This window comes from Anabas testudineus, chromosome 18 (assembly GCF_900324465.2).
Source record: "Anabas testudineus chromosome 18, fAnaTes1.2, whole genome shotgun sequence".
In the NCBI taxonomy this organism is placed as follows: domain Eukaryota; kingdom Metazoa; phylum Chordata; class Actinopteri; order Anabantiformes; family Anabantidae; genus Anabas; species Anabas testudineus.
The window spans coordinates 29,016,387-29,041,737 of NC_046627.1; the positions used below are offsets into that span (position 1 = coordinate 29,016,387).

The following is a 25,351-nucleotide window of genomic DNA, read 5'->3' on the forward strand; positions in this document are numbered from 1 at the left end:
ACGCAACGGTTTGCATCAACCTTTTTAAGCTATAACAAGATCTGGTAAAATTAAGTTGAACCAACATACTACACTGTGTAAGGGGAATAGCTTTTCTTCTAGACTTAAATGCATTTTTATTTACTACGTCTTTAATTATGGACATGAATAAACACAGATTTCTACGTTTGCTGCTCATAAATATCAGGTAAATAATAATTCATACTTTATTCATCCCCTTGGGGAAATTCTTGTGGAGGGGTCCCCCAACCCGTCAAAGGTTCCAATCTGTTAATGTCGCAATTTGTTGCAATTGGATCATTTGTTATTTTGTTTCCCAATACTTTATATACTGTACCACTAAAGCATGATTAAAAAAATAAATACATTAAGCATTAGCAACTTTAGTCCTTTACTTACAGCCCCGTAGCTGTAATGTGCTGTAAGGTGCTGTTAGCCTGTTCAATTGGTATGTCTACAATCTGATCCAGGCTGTAAAATCTTAATAGTTGCTGAATGATTGCAATAAATCATTGAAATGAAATCTGGTGCAGGCATGATTCCCAGATAATTAATCCTGCGGACTTTGGGGTTCCTCTAATTTTAGCACCACCATAAGGTTCATATTTCATTTCTGGATTTTTGGATCCAAAAACTCATTTTAAACTGTGGGTTCAATAGCAGCTTGATCTGGCCCTGCTGTTGACAGTGTCTTCTGTGGATAATTCAGAACAACACAGAAACTGAATCTGGAACTAAATATGTTTTAAAATGCTGTGAGCACTGCAAACTAAATTCCACTCAGCCTTCAGTTTTGGAACAGACACAGAAATCTGACAGACACTGTATCTTCAGAGCAACACAGATCCAACCATTAGGGTCTCCATGGCTACACTCCACTAAAAAGAACATCCTTTCTAATTTTTTGGTGAACTGACCCATTGTCAGGGTCAGTATTATCAATCAAGATGCTGGATTCCATACACGTTCCAAGGTTGTAACTGAGTTCATACATACTTAGTATGTATACGTAAGAAGTGTGTGTATGTGTGTTTGTCCCTCTCATGACCTTAGGTTAGCCAGACCAGCTGTCTCCCTTTCTTTCATACCCCTCCCCTGCCCTTTCTCTCTCTTCTTTCTCTTTCCTTACTAAACATTTACTCTGAGATTAGGGAGTTTTACTGGTTCTATCTACCAGACAAGACTCTGTACACAGGTGTCAGCATTGAGTGTCTGTAGTTTTTCAAGCAGGACCCATGGGTCTGTGAATCTGAACATAACCTTTAGTCTAGGAAAAGAACTTTCCTGCATTAAGTCTATTAAATGACAGTGCTGGTCTTTAATGTCGACTGTAACAACAATAACACAGGGGTTTTTGGGACACTGGCCTGCACTGACTCACCTCATTTTACTGCAGTGTGTGGCATCTGTTTGGAAACACTGTTCTTTCTTGCATGCGTGTGAAGTATGCATGTGTCCAACCCCCTGTGTACTTAGTGGACGTGGTTATTATTTGTTTGTGCCTTGCTTGTGCGTGCATGTGGCCTCCAAGTTTGCATGTGTGTTTAATGCACAATAAGCCAGTGTGCTGGTATTTGAATGCTATGTGTGCAGAGTTATGCGTGTATTTGCTTGTGAATGATATATGATCGGGTTTGACATCTGGCTCACCACTGGGAGTGTTTTGTTCTTCTGTGTTACTTTACTCCCAGTGGAAATAAATCTCAAATTGGCTGCAGGTCTCCTGAAACATAGGCTGTGTTGGTGTGTTTTTGTGTGTCTGTGTGAGTGTGTGTACACGTACAAATCGAACAACCACCTGCAGTTTTCTGTTTTTTCTTGCTTTTTTCTTTGTTTCTTGCTGTGTTTTCCAAAGCCCAGCCACTTGTGATGTTCAAGTGCTCTAACTCCTACATTAACAACAAATTAGGCAAGTGTCTTCTAAGACCATCCAAATGTTTTGACAATTCTGCCCCCGCTTAGATTAAGGTTTGCTTATGTTTTGCAGCTGAAAAGTATTTGGGCAAGTTTAGGGGATGAGGCACAGAACCAGGCCGTCACCACTGCAGAGCCAGCATGCGCCACTTTGAATTTGGTGAAAGAAGATTGTAGCTTCCATCTTCTTGTTCCAGGCACACAACCCTGTAGACCCAGCTGGGCATCTCAAAATTTGAAACATTGTGCTTTGTGCAATGACTGCATACGGCTACTTGCTGATGATTGGCTCATTGGTCTGTGAGAACCCTGACCCAGCCACTACCTTTTATGCCTCCCTCCAAACCATACTGATGACCACTACCAATGTACAGTATTTACCAAGACCAAACAAACATAAAAGCAAATAGAACCTGGCACACTCGACATACAGACCTGCTGCTGTAGACTGGTCCACAGCATCTACTGCAGTGCTGCAGCTTCTACTGAGTATGTAGGCATTAACTGTTGTGGACAGCATGTTCACAACCACCCTAGAATCTCCAACCATTACAACATATCAACCAATAATCTATAACTAGAGCTGGACTAGCTGTTCTGTGACGCTGTAGGCACAGTGGTCAGAATTTCAGTAACGCGTGTAGTACAAAGAACTATTTGATTTGAGACCAAAAGAGTTAAGCAGTTGTTCATGAACCACAGACACAACAGTTCGACTCCTAGTTCTTCCTGCCCTCAACTCCAAACCATTGCTGAGATAAAAGTAGCTGCCTGTCTACAAATATTAAGTTGAGTACATCAAATACATGTTGGCTTGTGGCCTTAATGAAATCCTTACCACTGAAAAGTCAGGGACTCGTGCTAGTGCTGTAGCTTAAGTTAGGATGTTTCTTATTTAGTTTGTTCAGTGTTCATCTCCACATAAACCACGCATAGTGTGTTGTGTTTTGGGATGAGAAAATTATATGACACATACAAGATTTATGTATATGCCACTGATGAAGTGTTAAGTGGAAGTGAATGTGTCCGTCCATTACATGTCCTGGACTGATTCTTGTAAAAACATCAAGAAGAAAAGCTCAATTTATTTCAACATTCCTATACACAGGGAAGAAAATCCATTATCCTGTGTCGTCCTGTTATAAACCTTCCCTCTTGCCAGAGACCCCAATAAATGTCATAACACTGAGGGGTCTTTTTTCTATTTAAAACAGTTTTATTACCCTCACCTAGATAGATCAGAGTGAATTAATGCCACAGATCAAGACTGTGTGTATGTGCATGCAAGCAAAGTGGAGCAAATGTTTCCACAAAGGAGAAGCCTCGCTATCTTTTAACATCCTGTTCCCACCTCTTAAAAATGGAAAAAAAGGATCTTTTGTGAGGGGTTGAGAGTGCAGGTCGAGAGAAAACAAGTCCCTATAAGGGGGAGAAAGGCGCAAGGAGCATTGGAATGTAGAAATAAACTCTCCTTTTGGCAGGGCTTGATAGGTAGTAGATCAACGGCCCTGTTTTCATCCTGAGAGACGTGTTTCAGGCAGCGTACACGATACTACTACTTAGACAAGTATTTGGATGTTGGGTTCACTTGTAATGATTTAATTGAATTAATGAGGCCAGAAAAGACACACTGTGGACCTGCAGTAGAGCACGGAAGATTAAACTAGACAGATCCATGACCCATGATTCTGTAGGTATCCTGTTCCTACTTGTGTTTGCTGAGCATGTTGCTCTTCCATCAAAAGCGCTGACCACATCCTCAAAAACAAACATGCTTTTATTCTTTTTGCAGAACTCCTTCTCCAGTGTCTTTCACATGGAATATGAAGAACTGGGTGAAGTCCTAGACGCCCCACAAAGGTAAGGCGATCACCGTCAATTGAGTTATTAAATTAAAACTCCTGCAGATTGACCTTAAGGCATTTTCCAGCTGTTTCCACTGGTTATTAGTGCTAATGTTTCCTTTAATTTGCAAACGGCCCTTTGCCTCTCCCTCAGAGGCCCTTAGATGACGTTTGCATAATGGGCACATGCACAAGGGTTCATTATCATCGCACAGAAGGACAAAGAGAAAAAAAGAGATGTAAGGCAATGTTTTGGCAGTAATGAAAGTCTTTGCCTGTGCCCATTCAGTCACTTTGAATACAATGAAAAAAGACAAGACAGAGTAGCTCAGTCCAACACACATACGTTTGCTGAGCTGATTTGCAGCCCCTCGGGATATTTTTTGAGGTAATCCACCTTCTACACCTGCCAAATTCCCAGATATTCGATCGCAGGCTTTCGCCTCAAAGCTCTTGTTCTCATTAGCCAGACTCTTTTGGGTCTTTTCAGTGCAGTGTCTTTAGGACTGACTTGACAGCTCCTCAATCAAAACCTGTTTATCATGATGAGGAGGGCCCCTTCTATGTCTTGGAGGAGGTCTGAGACCTTTCCAAGAGGGTGTAACGATCGTCCATCACGCACACAGTTGTTTTGACGTCGAATTCGCTCTTATTATATGTGACAGCTATATTAGCTGACTTTTAAACACACAATAAAAACTCAAATCTCATTTGGTAAATTCCTTAAATCTTTATTTGTCTGACAAAAGTACAAAGAAAAGATTTTCAGTGTTTTCAATGAGCAACTTACTAATAACTAACTAATGTTTACCACATTGTTACATAAGTTTTGCTTTTAATTACACTTTTTAGTCATTTTAATGCTACTTGCTGAGGTGGAATATTAACGATTCTTTCTGGATACAAGACTTTAGCTATATATATATATATATATATATATCTGGACTGCAGGCTAGACAGTCAAGTACACACAAAGCATCACAAACCAATCATTTCTAGGGAGAGGACAGAAATAAATGCTGTAAAGAGAAGAGAGAAAGGACACAAAAAAAGCAGTGAAGATAACCAGCACATCAGAGAAAACCAAATCATTTAAGGATTTCCAGTGAGGAAGAGCGGAGGGTCAGGATGACAAGAGAAGGATTGGAGGAGGCTACAGCTGCAGAGCTTCCTGACATCAACTCGAGCTCTAGCCAGGAGGAGTGAATAAGCAGTAATCTGATTTAAGATGCAATGAGACAGAAACCCCACCCCTGGCCCTCCTGCTCCAGGCTGGCGTGGCTTCCCCAGTTGCTACGCAGCAACTACTGTAAAATTCAATCATAATCTCAGCCCAAGCACCAGAATTGAATTGTGTGTGTGTGTGTGTGTGTGTGTGTGTGTGTGTGTGTGTGTGTGTGTGTGTGTTTGTGTGTTTGTGTGTACAGTGTTTGCAACATACTGTATGTGTTCTTGTATCAATTTACCAGTATATGTGTGCGATATATGTGTTGATTACATATGTACAGTCTTGGTTTATTGTGGCTTCATTGAACAGATATGGTGCCATTTCTATTCCAAATTTTAACAATTCATTGTAATAGAATTACCATAACTGCGGGAACCCCTCAATCCTCTCAGATTTTCAGATTGACTGTAATGGGACCAGACGTCACTTAGGTATGCATAGCTCCATAGCAGGTTTGCTGATTTAAGCTTTTCCATTCTACCAAAACTTTAATCTGAAGAAAACTGTGGATATTTGGGGATTTCCCAGATTCTGAATTTCATCATACTGTTGCTTTTTACGAAACCCTGTTGATTGTTCAGTCACATAAGGACAACACATGACACCCAGACTCCACTGGTTGTTGAAGACCAAGAGATGCAATGAAAGCTCTGAAAATAGCTACTAAATGAAATTAGATAGATGGATATATAACCAACTTTAGATGTTATTATGGCATGCATTAGCCATTATCTGTCGTTATCCGGTTCGAAGATATGGGCTAGTAGGCCCCTGCTCCACCTGCCAGTAGGCTCACAAGGTCATTAATATGTGACATCATGTATTAGACCTTCACTGTCATGGTTACAGCAGCTAATGTGGAGCAATAATGTGCTGCTGTGTAAAGAGACATACTGTATGCTTATGTTTAGCCACAGAGACAAGTCAGTTAGGAGAAGAGATCATGCTTTGGGTTAGAATAAAATTACTACACTGACTAAACAGCTTGAAAAGAGAAATGAACTGTCTCTTGTTTCCTGGGTGTTGTCTCCTATCCTATGTCTTTTTGAAGTTACATCACCAAATGCCACTTTTGCTTCTGTTATGTTTATTAAAGTTATTAGATGTTGCCACATTATCATACTTATTGTATTGTATTGTTGGTGGAGCTGTCTTCTATGCACCCCAGGGTTAGTGGTTTAATTTCTGGTTCCTTCTGGCAACTTGTTCTTCGACAGGACACCAAAACCCACAGTAGCGTCAATATGTACCTTATGGCAGCTGTCCAACCACAATTTCCCCAAAAGGGATCAATAAAGTATATCATTATTATTCATTGATGATAACCAACTCTTGATCTATTGGTAGTCCAGTAGGTGCCCTACTGTTTAATACAATAAACAAATAACTGTACCCCTTTTGGCTTCTCTATTAAGATCCTTAAGTTTGCAGATGACACAACCATCATTGGATTGGTTCAGGGCAGTGCATACGGACTAGAAGTGGCACAGCTAACATGGTGCTGCAGCGAAACACCCTAAAGTCATCCATCCATTATCTTAACCGCTTGTCCTCTTAAGGTTCACAGGAGTGCTGGAGCCTATCCCAGCTGTCACTGGGAGAGAGGCAGGGTACACCCTAGACAGGTTGGCAGTCTATCACAGGGCAGACATGCTGTATAGAGACAGACAAACATTCACACTAGGGTAATGTAGAGTGACCAATTAACCTAACATGCATCTCTTTGGATGGTGGGAGGAGGACGGAGTACCCGGAGGGAACCCATGCAGACAGTACAGCTGATATTAGACTTCAGAGGAGCTCCTCACCCCTCCCTCCACTCATCAGCAGCATGTCCACTAATGAGTGGAGGGAGGGCACAGGCCACAGGCATCATTGATCCAGTTTACAGTGCCTTTGTAGAATCCAGACACAGGGCCTGCTTCTCTCCAGAAACAAGTTTCTCTGGACCAGACCAGAAAATAGTCCACAAAATTGCATACGCTTCTCCTTTATAACTAGGCTTTGTTAGATAATGTTATGCAAAGTTTTTAGCCCACAGTTACTTCTAAAATATATGTGTATGATAAACTGTCACCTTCTGTCACATTTTATGGACTCTGTGTTCTATTCCGGGCAGAGATCTAGCTGAGGGACATAAAGTCTATAAAACCTGACATAAAACACAGTTTGCAACCTTACTGTCTGGAAAAACAGATGGACCTGCCAGATCTTGTGAGCTTCCTCTTTCGATTGAGATTCAACATGCCTTTTTAATGTGTCCGCATTAAAGAGCTGTGTGTGCAAACAGAGCCGAGTGGATAAGTGACACGGCAAAATAGACACAGAAATGTCAGCCTTGTAATTCCCAACACTGTCTGGGAAGACACAAACCAGGCACATTACCTTGTCTTCTTCTTTTTTTTTTTACAGCCTTCTCTTATAGCTATTTTCCTTAGTTTAAATGTAATAACTCTTTAAATACCACTGTGTGCATGTGATGGATTTCCTCTAGGAGGGCTGTGACACAGTAAAACTGCTCCAACTGGGCCAACACGAGAGAAGAGGGGCCCTGCAGGATGTTGGCTTTGACTGGCTGGAACCGCAGGAGGCTTTTTATAGTGACATTAACCCCGGGCTATGGCTTCCAATGACACAGTGTCTGTTTTATCGAAGCAGGAAGCTCAGCCAAGCTGAACCAATGTTGCTCCAGCTCACCGGAATGGCAGACAGAATGCTTTTACATTGACAAAGTGGGCAATTAAGTTATTCTGGATCTAGATTGTGATTGCGATCATACTTTGCGAGCCAGCGGAGCACTGTTATGGTTCTCAGTGATGCCGGTAGCTATTCTGTGGCCTCATTTAAGTCAATCAAAGAGAGAGCCAGGAAATGTGGATTTAGTGTGTTTTGGTGATTAAACTCGGGCTCAAATGCATGTACTGTGCAGCATGTGCATCCGGAATGTGTGTGTGTGTGTGTGTGTGTGTGTGTGTGTGTGTGTGTGTGTGTGTGTGTGTGTGTGTGTGTTAGGGTTGTGGCCAATCTGGATATGGACAAATCACATTTTTATAATTAGTTTGAAGCCTCAAAGTTAAAATACTATCAAATGAAATAAATCAAATGTTTGAAACACACATCAGAACATAGACATCAAGAACATGATATTGACAGGTTAAAGGTTAAATACTGGGAATAATTGGGAAACTAGAAACATAGTTTCTAACTTGTTAGTCTGAAATGTTTCACTACACATCCAAGAGTAACTTCAGTGAGGAAAGTTGGTTAGGGACCCAGATTTATCCTGAAAACAGGTGTGAGAGTGGGAAGGGAAGATCAGGGGTCATTGCCAGGCAGGTGGACGTGGCAGGAAGAAACTACTGGAAAAGACTGCATCAGATGAAGGGATCTGGTGGGTGGGTGAAGAAGAAGGAGCCAGAGGGAGAAGATAGAGCTGAGACAGGAGTGGAACTGTGACAGTAACTAGCATCTAGTAACAAGTTTTATGAAAATACTATATATAGTATAAGTATATATAAGTACTTCAAAGGGATATCTCAGTACATATGCTTAGTTACCTTCCACCTTTGTTTCTCCCTAACACACCTACCGTAACTGTCTCTTCACTATTTGTCATTTTCACTGTCATCTGTAAAACACACTCTAAATCTCACACACACACACACACACACACACATATGCACATGTACACCCACCATCCCGCCACAGCACTACAACCAGAATCTGTTGGCTTTTGCCTTAACCTCATGTTTATATATCCATTTTCCGTCATTTATCATGCAGCATTATAGCTGACTTTGTGGTTGGACTTGGAGCAAGTAAAGATAACAAACAGGTTAATTATGTGCCGACAGACGTGACTGGCGGCTTCAACTTCGAGACGTGTGCCAGGCTGTGGAGTGGACTCAGGTGCAACTTCAAGCCTGCACTTCTCCTATGAACCAGCAGATGTTTTATTATTTAGTGATGTTAGCCTGCAGCTTAAGGAAGCAGGTTTAGGGTTCTAATGGTTTTTTAGATTGAATCCAAGAAGCAGGACCAAAGCTGTATGAAGACCTAGTCTAAATAAGTCAAGGAGACAAATCACACTGAATTCTTTTTATGTAAAAAAACAAGATTCCACAGAATAATTGGACAAAAATGTGACTGCAGTCATAATTACTGACAGCTGTCTGTTGTTAAAACATCTGGGGTGCAGTATGTTTGTCCTCTGTGGAATTTTTAGCTCAGTAGATCAGTAAAACATTTCTCTCTGTAGCTGATAAATCACCAGCTACTTGCAAACTGCGTGTGTCTAGTGTTTAGTGCTGAGTAGGTGGTGCACAGTGTGTTGATCACAACATTGCCACTGAAAACAGCTGCCTGCTGCTGCTGGCAATGCAGGCGAGGGCAGAATTCATGGTGCACAAAACAACAACAAGCTAAACAAGGTACATGAGTAACACTACGGGTGTAGGGGTGTTCTGAAGCTGACATCCTGCATAGATGCTCAGCGCATGGCTGTCATATACCAGCAGGTGACAGTAGTCTGTATTCGTCATTTAAAAAAAATAACCTGGTTTTACAGTGAAAATGTGTCTGATAAGTGTCACAGATGGTGCTGCCATTGATTCTTCAATGTGAATCAGCTGAAAACGGTGCAGGACACACAGGAAAAACTACACTAATGCTCATAGACAGCTAGTTGGCCATCATCTCAGTCTGTCACTATGACTAATACCTGTCCCATTACACTAAAAGTCTCATTCCTTTCCTCTTCTTTCTCTCCATGAAAAGACCAAACATCACTTGCAGCTGATAGAACACACGTTTCATTGGGAGAAATACTCTTGGTATGGTAATTGTATTTGGTTTCTTTCTGAAAGTCAATCAGGTCCAGTTAAAAAGAGCTCAGGTTGATGTGGGTGATGAAGAGCAGCCTATGCAGAGTCAGGAGCATTGTCCAGTTACTTCACTTTTTATTATCTTAAAAAATAACTTTCATTAAATGGAAACATCAAACATAACCCTGTGCAGATGTCCTGCACCCGTGGGTCCAGCAGGGTTTGAGAGGTTAATCCAGGTGAGCTGCTTGTTTTGCTTCGTTGTGCACAGTTAGTTCTGAAGTTGCTTGTGTTCTTGTGTTTCTCCTCAGGGACTGTGATGTCAGTCAGATTAACTACATGTATGCTCAGTACGTGAAAAACACCATGGAGACTCTCAACATCACAGACGTCGCCAAGGACCAACGCTTCCCCTGGACAGTCAGTCCTCTTTCATTTGTTTTCATCTCTCTTGCTTCTCTTCTCTTTTCTTTTCCCAGAGTGAGTAATTATCCTTCTTGTCTTACGGCAGAGTGAAAACCAAGATCACACCAGCAACCAGATCAAGAGTTTGCTCTGCACTCCCATCAGAAATGGCAAGAAGGACAAAGTCATAGGTATGACGTCTCTCCCTGTCTGTCTTTCTCTGGTGGAGTGCTAAACTGCATCATGTTAACCTGACAGCAACCTGTCTAGTTACTAGCACAGCCTAATTTTAGTTTTCAAGTTGGACTCACTGGATTTATCCAAAATTACACCACATTGATCGCAGATTGTTTCAGTACTTAAACTGTCTCAGTTACATTTTAGCTGGCTGCTGTGTTTGATGGAACATTAGCTCAGACAATCTTAAATCACAGGCTTGAGAACACATTAAGGCTGCATAGCATTAACACATTTATTATGTGTTCATGAATAGTCCTGCCACTCCATCCATCACAGTGATTAACATCAGCATAATTAGTTGATAGCAGCTCCATTAGTTGGCTATCTAGATGACTAATGACTGTTGATGTCCCTTGGTGATCAAACAAAACGGGTCCACGTGGCCTCTCCTCAAGCGTTGAAGGACCCTGAAGATGAGCGAGATCAAAACAGCCAATTATTACAATAAAATCTCCATCCTTCACCTCAAATTTAAATGAGCTCATTTTTGCTTCATAAATAAATTAGTAACATCAGAGATGCAATATTCTTTTCCATGTCCTTATAAAGCACAGATTTGTGTCCAAGTGTAAACAATAACTGGTACTTGTATCTCATTGTATGATTGAGGCTGTCAGATCTTCATCTAGCTCATTGTTGTTTTCATTTTCAAGATAAATTAATACTGTTCAAATTATGTTTGAATTTCTAATCTCTTCTGGATTGAGCTGCCAAAGTAATCTGCCTAACCCTGGCTGGTGGACTTGGATGTTTTGTTTAATGTGTTTACAAGAAGAGTTCTCAAGTTATGAGTCTGCATAGTCAGAACCAGTGAAAAACAAACACTTACATCCATTATCCATTAGTCCTGAGCCAATCCAAAAGTATTGGCTTAAATAAAGCCAATGAAAGTCCAATCCTTTCCATGCTGAACTCTACTACTAATGTGTTTCCTGTTGGTGTTGGAGTTATCCATGCAATGGCTACTGACACACCCCTATGCCATCATAGAACCTGACTTTTGCTTCTGTTGAAAAAAGCTCAGAGAGATCGGTAACATTTCTGAACAGAATTAATGTCTTGCTAATATACCATTAACCTAGAGCAGTGCTTTTTAATTGTATACATTTTTCCATCTTATATTGACTCTATCCCAATTCTTTTTGAGTGAGTTACAGCATCAAACTCTAAATTTACTAATATTTACAAAATACAGACATTCCAAATGATATTTAGACCTAAATAAACACAAATTGATTTATCCAGCTGAGAGAAATCTTGGCCATGGCTACAAAGATCCAAGTTACAATAAATGTATTTATGTCAATGTGTGTATGTCACTGACTCCCCTTTAGGATCTGCATTGTTTCAACAACTCCTGAGGTGGCATGCGGTTCTGTAAGGGTTACCAGGTCCTATGAAAGCTAATTAGAGGAGACCAGGCTTGGCAACCTGAGATAGCGTATTATTACATATATACTGTATTTTGCTGTTTCCATATAGGTGTATGCCAGTTGGTGAACAAGATGGACGAAGCGTCAGGCAGCGTGAAGGCCTTCAACAGGAACGACGAGCAGTTCCTGGAGGCCTTTGCCATCTTCTGCGGTCTTGGTATCCAGAATACACAAATGTACGAAACTGTGGAGAGAGCCATGGCTAAGCAGGAGGTCACCCTAGAGGTAATCCTCACACGCTAAGAGCGAGGACATTCATTGCCATAATGCCTATCCCTAGCTCAATTCTAACCATAACCAAGTCTTAAACCTCAAACAGCCCTTTACCATAGGGATGGAATTTAATACATCATCATATATTGCACATGCCTGTGCTTTGTCAGTGAAATACCTTTACTATAATAACTTCTCAGACAGCGGCTAGGCCTCCAACAACCTTAGCTGAGATGATAACCAGACCTGAGGTGTCTGGTACAGTAAGAGTAAAGATACTCGTTTAATTTCAGACGATACAAGCAGGTGATTGATGATTGGATGTTATAACAAGCAGGTGAAATACTGTACAGTAAATAATCAGATGTAATAATTCACACACCTTCAAATGTGGTTTTAGGGTTAAGGTTACAGAATACTTTAGATGATGTTAGCTATATTGTAGATGTGATGTTATGATTGCCTATGATAGCGAGGGTCCTCACAAGTATACAAGTCCAGTGTGAGTTTGTGTGTGAGCATCTCTGATGAGTGTCTTTGTGGGTGTGCGAGTGACAGTGATGAGACGAGGCAGAAGGATTTTTTAAAGCAGCGTCTTGACATTTTTCTGCCTTCAGCCTGTGTGGAAGCGACAGCCAGAGGAGCATAAATTCATTAGAACGGAGCCCACACACAATCACAAGCGCTTGTTACGCCCTCTGTTCAGTCTCTCCTACTTTCCGCCACACACCCGTTACACTCTTGTTGTTGTCGAGCGTGCTGGAGTTGTCAGCTTCAGGGTGGCAGAGGTGACGTCTCCTCTCGAATGCAGCTGACCCCCCCCCTACTTTGCTGCTTAACCCAGTTCAGCCTAGTCAGGACAGGTGTGCCTCTTCACTCGTGGGTCATGGTTCAGCTGAATGTTCAAAGCTGAAGTAAATCAGACACTTTATCATGTTTAAAGCAGAGTGGTTAGCCACACTTTAAACAGCATGTCTTCACCACTTCAAACACAAGAATTTCACCTCTCTTGCACAGTCAGACTGGTGATTGATTGAAGGCAGCTCTTCAAGTTACATTTTTACCCCAAATTAAACTGTCACCAGTGACCAGACATCAGAGCAGCAGCAAATGTAGCTTTGAAGGAACAGGGCCACTGTGGGGAGTGTTTAATCACACAACAGCATCTTTATATGAATAGTTATGAAAGTCAAGTTAAGTCATTGGATGTTTATATATAACTTTTCCAGAAGGTGAGAAATGTAGAAAGTTCTCAGTCATAGTCATAATATATTGTCTATATAGCATCTGTCATTATATCACTTTGAGGCATTAGTAAAAAGGGTCCAGCTCCACCTCCAGAACAGAGCCAGCCCTCCTGATCAGTTTGTTTAACCTGTTAATGTCTGCCACCTTGATGTTGCTGCCCCAGCAGACCACAGCAGAAGATGACACTGGAACCACAGACTCATAAAACATCCTCGGCATGGTGCTGCAGACGTTGAAGGACCTGAGTCTCCTCAGAAAGTACATCCAGCTCTGTGACTTTTTGTACAGTGCTGCCGAGTTCTAAGTCCAGTCTAGTTTGTTGTCCAAGTACACTCCCAGGTATTTGTACTTGGATACGACCTCCACCTTCTCCCCCTGTATAGAGAGTGGGGTGACAGGACTCCCAGATTTCCTGAAGTCCATCACCAGCTCCTTTGTTTTACTGATGTTGAGTTGAAGGTGGTTGAGTCCACACCAGTCAACAAAACTGTCCAACACTCCCTGGTACTCTGTGACATCTCCACCCTTAATACATCCTACAACTGCAGAGTCATCAGAGAACTTCTGAAGATGACAGGACTCTGAGTTATACCTTAAGTCTCAGGTGTACAGGGTGAAGAGGAATGGAGAATGGTGTAAATTTGAGATAATATTAGGTTGAAGGTGCCACAGCAATTTTCACCTTTTGCAGACGCTTTTTTATCTTCTGGAAGAATTCTGGTGCCATGTATGACCGCTCGTCTTGGTAAAATTTGTAGAAATCAAATTGTTTATTGGCGTTATTTTCATTTGACATTCATGTCATAATTCTGCAGAGGCTTTTCTCTGTCCATATACTCAGCTGCAAACATGCATAAAGGTGTCTGGATTTTGGACCAGGGGTTCCATTCTTTAATGACAGCCTCTCAAGTAAAACTTGCTTTACTATAGACCAGATCATGACAGACCTGTACCTTCATGGGTTGCTCTTGACCATCCAAACAAATGTCCTCTCAGCTGGACGAGATAGTTTGTTTTCTTCTACACCTTGGAAAGTGGCTCCACCTCCCTGTAACTTTTTAAAATTACAGGTCAAACTTATGATGTTGGAGTTTGATGTTTGATCTGCAGTTGTTAAGAAATGGCTCCAAGACACATTCTTGACTTAAACCTACCACCATTTTTCTTATGTCTACACTGGACCTTCCCGTTGTGCCGTGTTTTGGCCCAAACCTTTATTTGTTTTGTTGAAGAGAAGCTACCAGCTGTTATCAGTCATGTTGACTGACAGGAAGTTAAGAGTCAAGCTTTGGCAAAACATTTTGTGACTTTATAATAATAATAACCTGAATGGGTATATGTGTAGTTTTAACTCTGGGTTTAGTTTTGAGCTTGTGTTGAAATCAGAAACCCTCAAATGAAGTGAACTATGTGCAGACAGTTTTTCATTTATTAAAGACATATGTTGTACATACATCTGTTGAATCATTCTGCCTCAGCAAAAAGTGAAGAAAGAAGCGATCCAAGGGATTGGAAATGTGTGTCAGCAAGCAGACGTACAGGCACTGTTTACAGTATGGCTGTTTTTTTATTGTTTTTTTGTACAGAAAACCTGATACGACCCGAAGCTGCCTATCTCATCTGTTTTTGTATGTGTGTGTGTGTGTGTGTGTGTGTGTTTGTTCCAGGTCTTGTCGTATCATGCCTCGGCCGCAGAGGAGGAATCGCGGGAACTCCAGGTAACCGCGGTAAATTAAAATTTATTCATTTAACAATACACACACACACACACACACACAAACATCACAAACCATGATGACATGGAATAATCAATGCAGAGCTGTGTATGTCACACACACTGACAAGTACACGGAGGCAGATGTCGTCCTTCAGGGTCAGAGGAAGCAGAGTTTGTGTAACAGAACACCACGCTGTCGAATCAGCAAGAAAGTGCCACTATAGCAACTCTATATGGCTCCTTTCCTCACAGCCACACGTACACAGTGTTTTAGTGGAAATCACCAGAAACAGACATTATACACCCATTGTTATTAGTTCAAACAAAGTGGAAACTTAGCAAGACAAAATCTAGAAACTGCCACCAAGAGTATCTTTACTCTTGATTTAGTTAATTAGCTCATTCGTCAATAATGTACCGCAATTTAACTTGGTTTTTTTGGCGCTGTGAGGCTGCTTCTGCATATTAACTAACCCAGTTTTCACAGCAGCCTTAACAAAGACACCACATGGCCGTCTCCAAAGGTCCTGTTCTGTTTTCCTCTCCTTGTGACGAAGCGGCTGAACTAACAGCATAACCTGCTTAAGTGGTGTCCCTTGAGTGCTACAGAGAGGATGTGTCACTTGTTATCTGGGACACAGTCTTGATTTTTCTGCCCAAGAGACCGCTACATACAGTATGTGTGACACATGAAGGGATAAAACCCCTCATAATTGTCTGGTTCAAGCTGCTACTGTAACTGCAGCAGCATTTTTATGTCAGTTTTGTGATGTAAAAAAAGAGAGTTGACATTAGGATTGTGAAAATGATTACCTTATGACCAGTGATCATCAGCTTATTCAGCTAAACAATTCAGCTGTTACACTATAATATTCATGTATGTGTGTTTGAAGGTAACCACAGTTCCGTCAGCCCAGTCGTTGGGTCTTCTGGACTTCAGCTTCAGTGACTTTGACTTGTCAGACACTGAAACCACATTGGCTACCATTCGCATGTTTGTCGACCTCAACCTGGTCCAGAACTTCCAGATGAAGTACACGGTAAGAACTGACCTGGGAACTTATTCATGTTGATGATACTCAAACATTTGTGGCTAAAATGCACGTCTCTCCATCCAAAACAAGGTCAAAGGTTTAGATGATGACATGACACGTTTTGCAAACAATAGCTTGTAGTTTAAGAGACACATTATGCCGGTTGCTAAGCATATTCATTGTAAACAGTTAAAACCCCTTCTGATGTTTACCACCCTAGGAATGTGCTCTCTAGCACCAGCCTGCAGCAACAAGTGTCAAGTGTTTGTTTGTTTGTCGTTTATCTATTCAGTAATATGTCTTCAACATTGCAGCCTCGAGGGGACACCATCACAGTTTGGAGTGTAAGTGAAGAATAACGGTGTGGTAGTTTGATGTAAAACTCTGTTGGGGTGCTTGAGGATTGTAGAGAAAATATGGTCAATGCTGAGAAGGTAGTAAGTGGTTCAGATGGTAAAGCAGTCGTTCATGACTCCTGGTTCCTCCATGTCAAGACACCAAAAGCCTGTAGCTGCACCGTGATATGTGTGAACTGGGTCTGCTCACTGCATCTTTAATAAAAACTTTTGAATCTGACACAGATTTTTTACAGAGCACCATAAAACAGACCAATATAATAGAAGTAATAATATATATAAGACACAAACACACTTATCACTCAGCTGTTTGCGATCTGCTTCGTTTGAAGTCAAGCTACTCTCAGACTGGACCAATCTGAGAAGAGCTGCTTAACACTGATACTCCCATATGGGGACAAGGCATGGTCCCATATGGCCCCATATGTGTTTCTCAACTCTGCCTCCTACCCACATACTGAAGGGCCCTTCACAACAATGCTGAGTCACCAGTTTCATTGAGCGTGCACTTCAGCAAATGTGAAGCACTTTAGCCATTACAATCTAAGTCCATCTCAGTTTTGAGTCTTTGCTGCATCTCAAAATGGTGATTCAGAAGAAACCTGTGAGCTCTCAGTGAGATTTCCCTTATTTCTTTGATTTATGTACCGGGTGATCTCAGTAAGCTCAAGATAAGACTGTGATTCACTTTTTAGGAGACAAAAGAAAAAAAAATGTGTACATCTTTTCCACTAGGATCATCAAGAGCCAAATGCTTCACCAATAGATTCATTAGTCTTATTTAACACAGTGTTTAGTGGGGACACCTACTGGCAAAACTATGAAGTGCTGTTCCTTCATCTTTATTTCAATGTCCTTCCCCAAATCAACAGCCCCAAGATTCATTGACACTGATATGTCAGCCACATCATGCTGGACTTCGTGTGAAATTTAAAACTCTATGGACTGCGCGCATCGAGCATTTTATTGAATAAAAATGCAAAGAGCAGCTCAGAGTAACAGACTGATTTGTTTTGTTAATGTTTGTGCCTGAGTTTTGCGTTTAGGACAGTCTATCTACCTCCTAAAGATATGGTTGTCCTCTAATGGTTTTTACTAGAAGGTGTCACTACTGAATTATCTATTCCCTAATCAAACTAGTGCCTTGTGATATAATGTGGTCACATTTCATATGTTTTACCAGTAGGTGTCACTAGTGAACACTGTTAAATTCATCTTCTGGTGAAGTGTTTGGTTCTGAAGCCTCCGTGCTTTGTCCGGCCATCACTTCCATAAGGAGATGTAGTTCATTATCACTGTGAATGCTGTTGAGCATTCACAGTATTGTTATTGTAATCTTTATTATATATTATTATTATTATTATTCTTCCGTACGTTTTTCGGCGCGTAACTACTCCTTCATACTTTGAGCTACAGAAACCGTTCAGGTATCAAAATGTTCAGCTTTTTAAGGAGAAGTGTGCTTCCATTCAGAATTTTTATAACTTTTATACTTTTTAAAATATTTAACTTTTAATAACTATTTTTTATAATGGATTCCTATGGGAGAGTCTCTTCAGCAACTCTTCAACTTCTTCTTCTTTCAGCTTTAACTACTTCAGCATACTTTCAGCTACAGAAATCATTCAGGTATCAAAATGTTCAGCTATTTCTGCTCTTTTAATCTTCCATTCAGTTTTTTAATATCTTTTATGGTTTTTTCATAATTTCAGTTTTTGTGACTTGATGTTTTTGGCTGATTTTGGACTTTATAATGGGAGTGAATGATGGAACGTTGGTGCAGCTAGAGTGGATGACGTCACAGCTTAGAGTGGAGAGGCCGATTTTTGTGAACCGAAATCTTTGTCAATAAACTGTCACCACGGCCGCAATTTTCACTCTATCTGAATAATTTCTTCACAGAAACGTAGGAATACTCGTCCTGATTCTAATAAGCTATTTATCTCAGCTCTGAGACAAATCGTTTTTTCTCTGTGAGCCTCAGAGTGACGGGAGTCCCCCTCATCTCTCCCATTAGCGCCAATGTTAAATTCGGTCTGAGATTCTGTCCGACAAGCTGAACGGTGCACTTGGATCTCTCGCTCCTGTGACCACAATTTTCAGTCCTCAAACATAAAATTCACACTAGTGGTTCATTAAAGTCTTGGCTCTCACGTGGTTCACTTTTTATGATGATACCTATCGTAGTTTTGCTGAAAAAAGCCTGTGTGTAAGGGCTCCAAATCAGTTTTCACGAGTGAAAATCTTTGCGGTTGAAGTTTCCCGCCTCTCCCCTACAGTCTCCGTGGCAACGGCTGTGTCGGGTCACGTGATCAGGGCTGTTTATAAATCAGCGTCAGACACTTGTACAGGCTCGTGTGTAGTTAGCCTGTTTATGCTAGCGGCTCTTTGCTAACCTGCTTCAGTTTCTTCTACTTTCAGCTCTTTTTAGCAACACAATTTAACTATTTTTTTAACTTTTATATTTTACATAAATTCAGCTATGTTTTATCAACTTCAGCAAATCTATTTCAGCTTTTTTAACTTAACATTCAGCTGTTTTATCTTCTTCTTCATATGTTTATCTCTGTTAAAACACTTCCTGTTTCTCTTCAGCTAATTTCAGCAGCGTTTTAAAACGTTTCAGTCTTTATCTAAATTACTGTTTAAATAAACTTCAGCAAATCTATTTAAGCTCTTTTTAACTAAACATTTAACTTTACCTTTAACTATTTTGATAAATTCAGCTGTTTTATCAACTTTAGCAAATCTATTTCAGCTTTTTTAACTAAACATTTAACTTAACCTTTAACTGTTTCAATAAATTCAGCTGTTTTATAAACTTCAACAAATTTATTTCAGCTGTTTTAAGTTAACATTCAGCTGTTTTATCTTCTTCTTCATATGTTTATCTCTGTTAAAACACTTCCTGTTTCTCTTCATCAACTTTCAGCAGCGTTTTAAAACGTTTCAGTCTTTATCTAAATTACTGTTTAAATAAATTCAGCTATGTTTTATTAACTTCAGCAAATTTATTTCAGCTTTTTTAACTAAACATTTAACTTTAAATTTAACTGTTTAGATAAATTCAGCTGTTTTAGCTTCTTCTTCATATGTTTATCTCTGTTAAAACACTTCCTGTTTCTCTTCAGCTAATTTCAGCAGCGTTTTAAAACGTTTCAGTCTTTATCTAAATTACTGTTTAAATAAATTCAGCTATATTTCATCAACTTTAGCAAATTTATTTCAGCTTTTTTAACTAAACATTTAACTTTACCTTTAACTGTTTAGACAAATTCAGCTGTTTTAACTTCATCAAATCTATTTCAGCTTTTTTAAGTTAACATTCAGCTGTTTTATCTTCTTCTTCATATGTTTATCTCTGTTAAAACACTTCCTGTTTCTCTTCATCAACTTTCAGCAGTTCTTCATGAATCGATTCAGCGTTTCAGCATTCACAGTGCATTTTCTTCAGGAAATGCTTTATCTAGTCACTGTGAATGCTGTTGAGCATTCACAGTATTGTTTTCCTAATCTTTATTATTATTATATATTATTCTTCCGTACGTTTTTCGGCGCGTAACTACTCCTTCATACTTTAAGCTACAGAAACCGTTCAGGTATCAAAATGTTCAGCTTTTTAAGGAGAAGTGTGCTTCCATTCAGAATTTTTATAACTTTTATACTTTTTAAAATATTTAACTTTTAATAACTATTTTTTATAATGGATTCCTATGGGAGAGTCTCTTCAGCAACTCTTCAACTTCTTCTTCTTTCAGCTTTAACTACTTCAGCATACTTTCAGCTACAGAAATCATTCAGGTATCAAAATGTTCAGCTATTTCTGCTCTTTTAATCTTCCATTCAGTTTTTTAATATCTTTTATAGTTTTTTCATAATTACAGTTTTTGTGACTTGATGTTTTTGGCTGATTTTGGACTTTATAATGGGAGTGAATGATGGAACGTTGGTGCAGCTAGAGTGGATGACGTCACAGCTTAGAGTGGAGAGGCCGATTTTTTAAAACCGAAATCTTTGTCAATAAACTGTCAGCACGGCCGCAATTTTCACTCTATCTGAATAATTTCTTCAGAGAAACGTAGATGAACTTGTCCTGATTCTGATAAACTATTTATCTAAGCTGAGAGACAAATCGTTTTTTCTCTGTGAGCCTCAGAGTGACGGGAGTCCCCCTCCGCTCTCCCATTAGCGCCAATGTTAAATTCGGTCTGAGATTCTGTCCGACAAGCTGAAGGATCCACTTGGATCTCTCGCTCCTGTGACCACAATTTTCAGTCCTCAAACATAAAATTCACACTAGAGGTTAATTAAAGTCTTGGCTCTCACGTGGTTAAGTTTTTATGACGGTACCTATCGTAGTTTTGCTGAAAAAAGCCTGTTTGTAAGGGCTCCAAATCAGTTTTCACGAGTGAAAATCTTGCCAGTTGAAGTTTCCCGCCTCTCCCCTACAGTCTCCGTGGCAACGGCTGTGTCGGGTCACGTGATCAGGGCTGTTTATAAATCAGCGTCAGGCTCGTGTGTAGTTAGCATGTTTATGCTAGCGGCTCTTTGCTAACATGCTTCAGTTTCTTCTACTTTCAGCTATTTTTAACAAAACACTTTAACTATTCTTTTAACTTATATATTTTAAATAAATTTAGCTATGTTTTATCAACTTCATCAAATCTATTTCAGCTTTTTTAAGTTAACATTCAGCTGTTTTAGCTTCTTCTTCTTTATATGTTTAGCTTTGTTAAAACACTTCCTGTTTCTCTTCAGCTAATTTCAGCAGCGTTTTAAAACGTTTCAGTCTTTATCTAAATTACTGTTTAGACAAATTCACCTATGTATTATAAACTTCAGCAAATCGATTTTAGCTCTTTTTAACTAAACATTTAACTTTACCTTTAACTGTTTACATAAATTAAACTATGTTTTATCAACTTTAGCAAATTTATTTCAGCTTTTTTAACTAAACATTTAACTTTACCTTTAACTGTTTAGATAAATTCAGCTATGTTTTATCAACTTCATCAAATCTATTTCAGCTTTTTTAAGTTAACATTCAGCTGTTTTATCTTCTTCTTCATTTGTTTATCTCTGTTAAAACACTTCCTGTTTCTCTTCATCAACTTTCAGCAGTTCTTCATGAATCGATTCAGCGTTTCAGCATTCACAGTGCATTTTCTTCAGGAAATGCTTTATCTAGTTATTATATATTATTCTTCCGTACGCTTTTTGGACTCTAACTACTCCTTCATACTTTGAGCTACAGAAACCGTTCAGGTATCAAAATGTTCAGCTTTTTAAGGAGAAGTGTGCTTCCATTCAGAATTTTTATAACTTTTATACTTTTTAAAATATTTAACTTTTAATAACTATTTTTTATAATGGATTCCTATGGGAGAGTCTCTTCAGCAACTCTTCAACTTCTTCTTCTTTCAGCTTTAACTACTTCAGCATACTTTCAGCTACAGAAATCATTCAGGTATCAAAATGTTCAGCTATTTCTGCTCTTTTAATCTTCCATTCAGTTTTTTAATATCTTTTATGGTTTTTTCATAATTTCAGTTTTTGTGACTTGATGTTTTTGGCTGATTTTGGACTTTATAATGGGAGTGAATGATGGAACGTTGGTGCAGCTAGAGTGGATGACGTCACAGCTTAGAGTGGAGAGGCCGATTTTTGTGAACCGAAATCTTTCTCAATAAACTGTCAGCACGGCCGCAATTGTCACTCTATCGGAATAATTTCTTCACAGAAACATAGATAAACTCGTCCTGATTCTGATAAGCTATTTATCTCAGCTCTGAGACAAATCGTTTTTTCTCTGTGAGCCTCAGAGTGACGGGAGTCCCCCTCCGCTCTCCATTAGCTCCAATGTTAAATTCGGTCTGAGATTCTGTCCGACAAGCTGAACGGTCCACTTGGATCTCTCGCTCCTGTGACCACAATTTTCAATCCTCAAACATAAAATTCACACTAGTGGTTCATTAAACTCTTGGCTCTCACGTAGTTACGTTTTTATGACGATATCTGTCGTAGTTTTGCTGAACAAAGCCTGTTTGTAAGGGCTCCAAATCAGTTTTCACCAGTGAAAATCTTGGCAGTTGGAGTTTCCCGCCTCTCCCCTACAGTCTCCGTGGAAACGGCTGTGTCGGGTCACGTGATCAGGGCTGTTTATAAATCAGCGTCAGGCTCGTGTGTAGTTAGCCTGTTTATGCTAGCGTCTCTTTGCTAACCTGCTTCAGTTTCTTCTACTTTCAACTCTTTTTAACAAAAACTGTAACTATTCTTTTAACTTTTTAACTATTTTAGATAAATTCAGCTATGTTTTATCAGCTTTAGCAAATCTATTTCAGCTTTTTTAAGTTAACATTCAGCTGTTTTATCTTCTTCTTCATATGTTTATCTCTGTTAAAACACTTCCTGTTTCTCTTAGGCTAATTTCAGCAGCGTTTTAAAACGTTTCAGCCTTTATCTAAATTACTGTTTAAATAAATTCAGCTATGTTTTATCAACTTTAGCAAATTTATTTCAGCTTTTTTAACTAAACATTTAACTTTACCTTTAACTGTTTAGATAAATTCAGCTATGTTTTATTAACTTCAGCAAATCTATTTCAGCTATTTTTAACTAAACACTTTAACTATTCTTTTAATTTTTATATTTTAGATAATTTTAGCTATGTTTTATCAACTTTAACAAATCTATTTCGGCTTTTTTAAGTTAACATTCAGCTGTTTTATCTTCTTCTTCATATGTTTATCTCTGTTAAAACACTTCCTGTTTCTCTTCATCAACTTTCAGCAGTTCTTCATGAATCGATTCAGCGTTTCAGCATTCACAGTGCATTTTCTTCAGGAAATGCTTTATCTAGTTGGTTTTAATGGCTTGTTAAAAAAAAAATGTTACTGTTCAAAATGACCAAAGTTATTATTATAAGATTGGAGCGTTTACATTTCTGTTTGAGCACATATTTAAAAATGAGATTCAAACTGGGAGCTTGGCAGGGGTATTCTTTTGGATTTTTGAGGCAACTGTTTCCACCCTGCTTCCAGTCTCGATGCTAATCAGCTCCCAGATGTTGTACAGACCTCATTAATGTCAATCTCTTGGCGTCATACTATTAATATATTAATATACTGAGTTCTACTTAGTTTTTTTTTTTTTTTTTTAAGTAGTGTTTTGTGCCTTTGGCAAAGCATTACGAGTTCATTAAGTAACTAAAACACTGAGGGCAGAATACGAAATACAACAAGCAAATGACGTTGTCATATTAATATGTTGCTCATTTCAACATCAGCATATGTTCAGCATTATTTGGGAATGAATCTTGCATCAGACTGCAACAAAATACACAAGGTCTTATTTTCATGAAGGATATCATGGCAACACAAAATCCACAAGAGCTGCAACAGACAACAACAGCACAACAAACTGACATGACTAGTTTGTTGTTGTTCTCAATCCATGTCATGGAAAAATACAAGAGCAGCTTCCTGCGTTGTTAATTGCAGAAAACAATCTGCTTCTCATTGTCAGCGGCATTAGACCATTAGAACATGAGTGTGCTTGTGTGTTTGATGATGACTGAGTGCATTTACAACTGAGTTAATATTTGTGTATTTGCCTGCATCCTTAACTCTGAGACATCAAACACACACACACACACACACACACACACAGTACCGCGATACACCCAAAACACTTCCCCTCCAAAAATCACTCAAACGCTCCTCTCTCCATTATTGCTGCCTGTCAGAAACCCGGCCCCCACTCCCCCACGCCCTCGGCGCCAGCGCTGCCTGGTTGCTTGTGGGTTTGGCTCTCCTCCTCAGCACGCTCTCCATGTGAAGAGGTCCTTGTACGTTGGTGGCTGACCTCCGGAGTGCCTGCGGAGAGAGGCCTCATGAAGAGGCGCTTTGATTGGAGGAGATTAGGTCCCTCCAGCAGCGCGGCTTGTCAGGTTGACATTCACACCAGGAGCTGACACACTGACCACCCTGGAGCATCGCATCCTGGGGTTAAACTGTACACGTTATTATCTAATTAGTATTATTTAATATGATGTAGTCATTTATTATAATCTTAGATCAAATTGTAATGGCCCCCTTGGAGAAAATTTACTATAATTTGATTACCTAAATAATGAGTTGGCGTTCTTATGGTGTCTCAGATTGAATTCGTTTTTACTCACTGTGCATTCACAGTGAATATGAAGCGTAATACAGACTAACAAAGCACAGAGTGCTGATTAGACGGCTGGGTGCAATGTCTTCACTCTAAGGAAGATCAGACGTCCTGCCAGTCGAGTCCCTTTGATTTGCTCTCTGGAGTTATTTTACACCACTTAATAAGTGCAAACCCCATTTCCAGCAAAGGTGGGACTGTTTTTAAAAGGCAGTTAAAACTTTAAATCTATGACTTGTTTATTCACATGAATGAATGAATGACTCTATTTATGTAAATAAAAGATTTGCATTGTTTTCAATGACAGTATCCCACTATACACTTCTGCATCAATGGTACACACTGATGCACCTCTGTGTCATCACAGATGGTGTTTGCACCTTTCCCTTATGAGCGGATGTTCTTTTTTATCTTTAGTATGGACAACAAGCTAACTGAATGAGCTCAGGCCCAGAGAACTGGGTAGCGTTTCTGCACAGAATTGATGTACGGCTTCCTCCTTTCATAATACAGTTTCAGATTGGATCTCTGAATGCAGCAGTGCACTGTGTTAAGTTACAGTTTTCCAAAGTACTTCTGAGCCTACGTGGCTGTATTTATCACGTTAGCATTACTGTTTCTCATGCAGTGCTGCCTGAGGGGTGAAAGGCCACTCACATTGAACTGTGGTTTTGAAAACAAAATGACTCCCAGAGTTGAATATGTCTCTTTCTGCATGTTCTCT

At 39.6% G+C, this 25,351-nt stretch overlaps 1 protein-coding gene across 4 annotated transcripts in view; it reads left to right on the forward strand.

The window, feature by feature from the left end:
- The window catches only part of pde5ab (phosphodiesterase 5A, cGMP-specific, b), a 70,629-nt gene that overhangs the window by 34,018 nt on the left and 11,260 nt on the right, over positions 1 to 25,351 (forward strand). For 3 of the 4 annotated variants that reach the window (XM_026353094.1, XM_026353095.1, XM_026353092.1), the window contains exons 8-13: positions 3,707 to 3,774; positions 10,121 to 10,229; positions 10,321 to 10,405; positions 11,937 to 12,112; positions 15,016 to 15,075; positions 15,959 to 16,105. In XM_026353094.1, coding sequence (XP_026208879.1) covers positions 3,707 to 3,774; positions 10,121 to 10,229; positions 10,321 to 10,405; positions 11,937 to 12,112; positions 15,016 to 15,075; positions 15,959 to 16,105 — 645 coding nt within the window. The remainder of the gene's footprint in view (positions 1 to 3,706; positions 3,775 to 10,120; positions 10,230 to 10,320; positions 10,406 to 11,936; positions 12,113 to 15,015; positions 15,076 to 15,958; positions 16,106 to 25,351) is intronic. The other variant, XM_026353093.1, reaches the window with a different exon arrangement.